This window comes from Athene cunicularia (genome assembly GCF_003259725.1).
Source record: "Athene cunicularia isolate RWA chromosome 5 unlocalized genomic scaffold, athCun1 chr5_part2, whole genome shotgun sequence".
NCBI lineage: Eukaryota > Metazoa > Chordata > Aves > Strigiformes > Strigidae > Athene > Athene cunicularia.
The window spans coordinates 141907-147269 of NW_020799102.1; the positions used below are offsets into that span (position 1 = coordinate 141907).

Genomic DNA, 5363 nt, shown 5'->3' on the forward strand with positions numbered 1-5363 from the left:
GGGGGGGCTATCAGATGTGAGGGGGGAGAGGGTACCCCAGCCATTGCCTCCCAGGAGTGGGGTCTTCCCTGAAGCATCCGTTCCTGGGGAATGGGGAACCCTGACCTGTTTGCTCCAGCTGGGGAGCAGGATCTGTCCCCCAGCTATCCCTTCCTAGGGGACAGGATCCCCCCTGAATCATCCCTTCCTGGAGGACAGGGTCCCTCAAAAGCTGAACCTTCCTGGGGGACAGGATCCTCCCCTGAATTGTCCCTTCCTGGGGAAAAGGGTCCCCCCAGCTGTCCTTTCCCCCCCAGGCCATCGCTTCCTGGGGAACAGGGTCTCCCCCAAGCTGTGCCTTCCTAGGGTACAGGGTCCCCTCCAGCCATCCCTTCCTGGGGGATGGGGTCCTCACACCCTGGGTGCCACAGCTCTAAAATGTCTCTGCATCCCATGGCAGGCATTAGGGGGGTGTGTGTGTGTGTGTGTGTCCCTCTGCTTGTACCCAAGAGGGACAGGGATCCCCAGGTGACAACAGGGGTCCCCAGGGCCCAATGGGTCATCCCCGTGGGGCCAGGGCAAACATCCCAGCCTGTTCTCACCTCTGTCCCTGCAGCCATCCAGGAGTGGGTGCGTGCAGGGCCCCCCCCGGCAGCCCCATCCCAACTCCTCTCTGCCCTGGCTGACCTGCTGCTGGAGCAGATGGGTGGCTCCTCAGGTGTGGTGAGTGCAGGGTGAGAGGAGAAGGGGGTGGAGGGGGGTGCTTTGTCACCCTGTGGGGACTCCAGCTGTGTCCCCAGTGTGGCTAATGACAGGGCCGGTGTCCTGGCAGCTCTACGGGCTGTTCCTGACAGCAGCTGCCCGACCCCTGCTCGACCATGACGATCTCCCGACATGGGCCGATGCCATGGATGCCGGCATCGAAGCCATGAAGCGGTGAGTGCTGCAGGACCCCCGGGCCCTCCATGGGACCCCCTCAATCCCTCTCTAAAACTTTGCCAACCCCCCTGCATCCTGCGCAGGTACGGAGGAGCTGCGCCGGGAGACAGGACAATGGTGAGTGCTGGAATCCTGAGGGAACAAGGGCCAGAGCCACCTCGCTGCCTACTAGCCACGGAGAGGCTACTAGCCTGGCTGGCTCTAAGCCCCCTTTTATTTTTTTTTCACCCTGTCCCTCCCAGCTGGACTCACTGTGCGCAGCGGCACAGGCTCTGCACAGCCTGCGCAGCCCCGGCGCAACCCTTCTACCAGTGCTGGCCACTGCCGTGGAGGTACGGGGGGGTCAGCACAGCAAAGCCCAGATCGGGCAAAACAAAGCCATGCTGGCAGGGAAAACAGGGTGGGAATCGGGGTGCTGGGTAGCCCAGCTGCATCCTGAGTGTGCCCCATTTCTTCCTGGCAGAGCGCGGAGGCTGCAGCAGAGGCCACAAGGACCATGGAGGCTGGGGCGGGCAGAGCCAGTTACATCAGCTCAGCCCGGCTGCTGCAGCCCGACCCGGGGGCTGTGGCCGTGGCGGCCGTGCTGCGAGCTGTGCTGGATGGGCTACAGAGCTGAGGGGCAACTGGCCCTTGGGCACCCCCCTCTGTGGCTCCAGTGGTGACGAGGGACGTGGCAGCACGTCTCATGTACCCCCAATAAACGTTTGTGGTCCCGCTGAGCTGGTGCAGATAATCCATTGCCAGGAGAGGGGTGGGGCTTGTTGGGGGTTGCACCCTGTTCCTACAGGATGTGTCCCTACGGGAAAGGTGGGAACCAGCAGGTCCTATGCCCCAGCATGAGTGTGAGTGCTGGGGAGGAAGGAAGCTGCTGGTCTGGCCATGAGCTGTCCCCACTGGGTGTTGAGAGGGGAAACCACAGGGCTCACATGGCCCCAGGCACGGGGTTTGGAGGAAAAAGAACCAGGGGACGGCAAAAAAGAACCAAGGAACAAGCTAAAAGGACCAGGGGACGGCAAAAAAAGACCAGGGGACAAGGAAAAAGGACCAGGGGATGGCAAAAAAGGAAACGACCAGGGGACAAGGGAAAATGACTAGAGGATGGTGAAAAAGGACCAGGGTCCGGGGCAGAGCCTGCCCTGCAGCACAGGGTGGCCCCAAGCAGGGGGGAGCAGCCGGTGTGAGCCCAGGCTGCCAAGGGAGCTGGTGGCAGAGGGGAGGGTCTGTAGAGGCAAAGGCAGGCCCTGAGAAGGGAAGGGGACAGCCCTCAGGCAGCGTGTGTTGGCTCTCTCCCCTCTGGCTCCTGGCGCCCCTCCCTTGTCCCCAAGGATGTGGGTGCAGGAGCACTGCAGAAGCCAGTGGTTTATTACATGTCCATGAGGGCCCCGGGATGCTGCTCAGCTGGTCCCAGCCCCTGCGGGGTGGAGGGAGAGGCACAGGCAACCCGACGAAATGCAAGGCACGGTGCAAGGGTCCCCCTTCCAGCCCCGTCACCCCAAACTGGGTCCCCATGCCAGACAGGAGATGGTCCCAGGGTGGGGGGCAGTGGCGCTGGGTACACAGGTGTTCCTATGGCAGGTTGTGACCTGACGAGGCTCTGGCAACTGCAGGGCCCAGGGAGGGCAACAATTTGGCAAGGACTAAAGTCCAGGCGCAAGAGGCCAGCTGGACCCCGCTGGAGCTGGCAAGTGGAGGCATGAGGACACAGGCAGGAGCATCACGCTGCGGCTCCCTTCATCCTCCAGCAGGCAGGAGGCCAAGGCCAGGCCACAAAGAAGAGCAAAGAGATGTCCTCACCGCTGCTGGAAGGGAGCTGAGCCTGTTCCTCCTGCGGGCAGGTGAGCATCAGGCGCAGGCAGCGGGAGTCCCTGGCTGAGAGCAGGGCCGGCAGAGCAGGCAGGGAAGCAACGGGGTTGGAGAACGAGGGGCTGGCAGCCCCAGGAGGGCAGGAAGAGACCTCGGCTGCTGCAGCGGTGTCAGCGCTCGGCGGCGAGCAGGGGCTGCAGGGAGAGCACAGGTGAGCCCAATGCCTGCACCCACCCCAGGGACGGGCCAACTGAGGCTGTGGTGGGGGGCAAGACCCCTCACTCAGTTCCCCAAAGCCACCCCGTGACCCAGCGTGGCTCCACAGCAGAGCTAGTACCTGGCAAGAGTCTGGGGAGTCAGCGTCGGGGCGCTTCCAGCTCGGCCTGGCCAGGGCACCCAGCACTAGCACCCCAAAGAGGAGGATCAGGAGCCCCAATGTGTTGGCAAAGACAGCCTCGGTGGGCAGGCGCTTGTACTCCATCGTGCCGTTCTTCCTTGGGAGAAAAAGGGGCCAAGAGCTTTCCTGGATGTAGCCAGCCTTCCCTCAAGGCCACACAGCCCTGTCCCCACCCTGCAGCAAGGAGCTTTGCAGGTTAACCACGCACCTGGGGGGGAGGGATCGTTCACTTCCCTTTGCCTCTCCGTGCTCGGTTTCAGTCTGTGCCACTTCTGGCACTGAGAGATAACTACCCAAACCCCCCACCCCACCCCTGAGCCTCCCTCCCTGCAACGGCTCTCCCCACACCCGCCACGATGCTCACAGGCTGAAGAAGAGTTTCTCGTTGATGCCCGACACACACGAAGCCACTGACAGCATGAGGATGGTGGAACCAAAGAAGATGTGGATGGGCTTGTAGAGGGCCCGGAGCCAGGTGGGAGCCCAGGGCAGCAGGAAGGCGCTGAAACCAGCCAGCCACTGTGGGAAGAGGAGGTGAGGCCAAGGGGTATGGGAGGGGCTGGGGTGGGGAGGGGGCTGGAGAAGTGGAGAAGCACCCACCTGACAGGAGAAGAGCAAGACGGTGGCCAGCCCCAACCAGCTGTGCAGCGAGTACATGTTGGGCGTCCCGTTGTGGTTGTGGAAGCGAAAGACGGCCACTAACCCCAGCACGGCTAAGCCAAAGGCTACCAAGGCCAGGGTGCCATGTAGCACCTTCCAGGGGAGCTTGGGGCCACTCCAGGCAGGGGGCAGGCGGTACACCAGGGCCGCTGTTGGGTGAGAGGGTCAGGCAGGAAGCGTGCTGGGGCCGCGCCGCACCACAATCCCTGCTCACCTGTGCCGTACAGCACCACCATGCCCGTCACCATCAGCACCGGGTGCCAGTTGAACATCTGGGCGCTGCCATCCCAAGCGAAGCCGCCACGCCAGTGTTGGCACCAAGCGCTTACGAAGGCCACGCACACGAAGCCCAGGCCACCCAGGAGGACACAGAAAGGCAGGAAAGGGAGATCCAGCATCTCCACGATGGGATGGCGGCACCTGGGGAAGAATGAGATGCCTGCTCAGCCTCTGCTGGGGATCTCCACCCGCACCGGCACTCTCGCCTGTGTGCACACCCCCAGGGAGGAGTCAGATGGAAAGGGGAACCAGGCACCCTGAGGAGGGCTGGCCCTGGTCCAGCTGCTGCCTGGCTGGGGAAGGAGGCTAGGGCTAGAGCTGGCCAGCTGGAGCTGGGCAGGGTGAAACTGGCCCCTGCAGAGCCAGGTCACTGGGCAGCACCCCACTGCGTCGCCCTGGCACACTATGCCCAGGGGACATCATCAAGGGCCTCACGGGGAGGGGGTATGTGTCTTCTGTAACCCTGCACCCCCTCCCAGCCTCCCCTTCCTTGCCCCCAAGAATCCACTGATCTGACTGACCCCCTCCCTCCCTCTCACACATGCACTCTCTTCATCCCCCCAGCACCCTCAAACCTGCACCCCAGTCCCCCTTTCACCTCCCCACTGGCACCCGCACTCCTCAAATCGTCCCTCAGCTGCACGCACAGCACAGGGCTCACCCCAGCTGTGTGTGAGGCAGCACTCCTATGTCCCCCTGACCTGGACCTTAACAGCTGCTGCATCCCTGCTCCCTCCTGCCTTACCCCACCTGCTCCATGGGGGTCAGGGGGAACCTGCTGGCAACAACACCCCCACCCCACCCCTGCCTAGGCTGGGCGGTGGGACCAGCAAGGGCCTGCCCTCGGGGTGCTGCCCTCAGCCCAAGGGGCTTGAGCAGGTGACTGGCTGCGCTCATTTGCCTGGCGATTTGCATCTGCCTCCAAAAATAGATATTTATATCTCTTGGTGGGGTGGGGGATGGCCCTGTCCCTGCCCAGATCAGCTGCCCCATGGGACTGTGAGGCAGGAGGTGGGTGGAACACGGCCCTGGAGCAGCGTGGGGATCACGAGCTCAGCCACCCGCTTGCTCAAGGCTTTGTGCTGCTCGTCATGGCGCTGAGCAGCCCCACAGCTCCCCTGTGCCTGGGGATGTGGGGCCTGGCCCCACAGTTTCCCCACAGCTCCTCCAGACCTGGTGACACAGAGGCTGGCACCACAGGTCCCCCAATACCGGGAACATGGGGCCCAGCCCTACGGTTCCCCGAGTCTGGGGACACGGGGCCCGGCCCCGAGGCTCCCCCAATCCCGGAACACAGGTCCCCGCC

General features: G+C 63.6%; 3 protein-coding genes across 5 annotated transcripts in view; 1 reads left to right on the top strand and 2 right to left on the bottom strand.

Moving 5' to 3' along the window:
- Positions 1-44, bottom strand: part of DDB1 (damage specific DNA binding protein 1) — a 16626-nt gene extending 16582 nt beyond the window's left edge. Inside the window, exon 1 of the mRNA XM_026850134.1 lies at positions 36-44. Coding sequence (XP_026705935.1) covers positions 36-44 — 9 coding nt within the window. The remainder of the gene's footprint in view (positions 1-35) is intronic.
- Positions 45-591: 547 nt separating this feature from the next.
- TKFC (triokinase and FMN cyclase) lies at positions 592-1637 on the top strand. Its single transcript, XM_026850313.1, has 5 exons — positions 592-702; positions 812-915; positions 1002-1035; positions 1161-1250; positions 1382-1637. The coding sequence occupies exons 1-5, from the start codon at positions 682-684 to the stop codon at positions 1532-1534; spliced, it is 402 nt and encodes a 133-aa protein (XP_026706114.1). The 5' UTR covers positions 592-681; the 3' UTR covers positions 1535-1637.
- A 634-nt stretch (positions 1638-2271) lies between these two features.
- Positions 2272-5363, bottom strand: part of LOC113481038 (cytochrome b ascorbate-dependent protein 3) — a 3705-nt gene continuing 613 nt past the window's right edge. The window contains exons 1-6 of one of the 3 annotated variants that reach the window (XM_026850297.1): positions 5231-5357; positions 3993-4198; positions 3719-3927; positions 3483-3637; positions 3059-3215; positions 2272-2915 (exon numbers count right to left, since the gene is read on the bottom strand). In XM_026850297.1, the coding sequence (XP_026706098.1) occupies positions 2892-2915; positions 3059-3215; positions 3483-3637; positions 3719-3927; positions 3993-4176 (729 nt within the window). In that variant the 5' untranslated portion in view covers positions 4177-4198; positions 5231-5357 and the 3' untranslated portion in view covers positions 2272-2891. Of the gene's footprint in view, positions 2916-3058; positions 3216-3482; positions 3638-3718; positions 3928-3992; positions 4199-5230; positions 5358-5363 lie in introns of those variants that run through there. The other 2 variants (XR_003398587.1, XM_026850296.1) reach the window with 2 other exon arrangements.

What these genes read in the sequence shown, in the direction of transcription:
- TKFC (XM_026850313.1), top strand. Translation starts at nt 682, where the DNA reads ATGGGTGGCTCCTCAGGTGTG. An exon ending in TGGGTGGCTCCTCAGGTGTG is followed by an intron (nt 703 to 811) that starts GTGAGTGCAGGG and finishes GTGTCCTGGCAG; the next exon opens with CTCTACGGGCTGTTCCTGAC. An exon ending in CGCCGGGAGACAGGACAATG is followed by an intron (nt 1,036 to 1,160) that starts GTGAGTGCTGGA and finishes TGTCCCTCCCAG; the next exon opens with CTGGACTCACTGTGCGCAGC.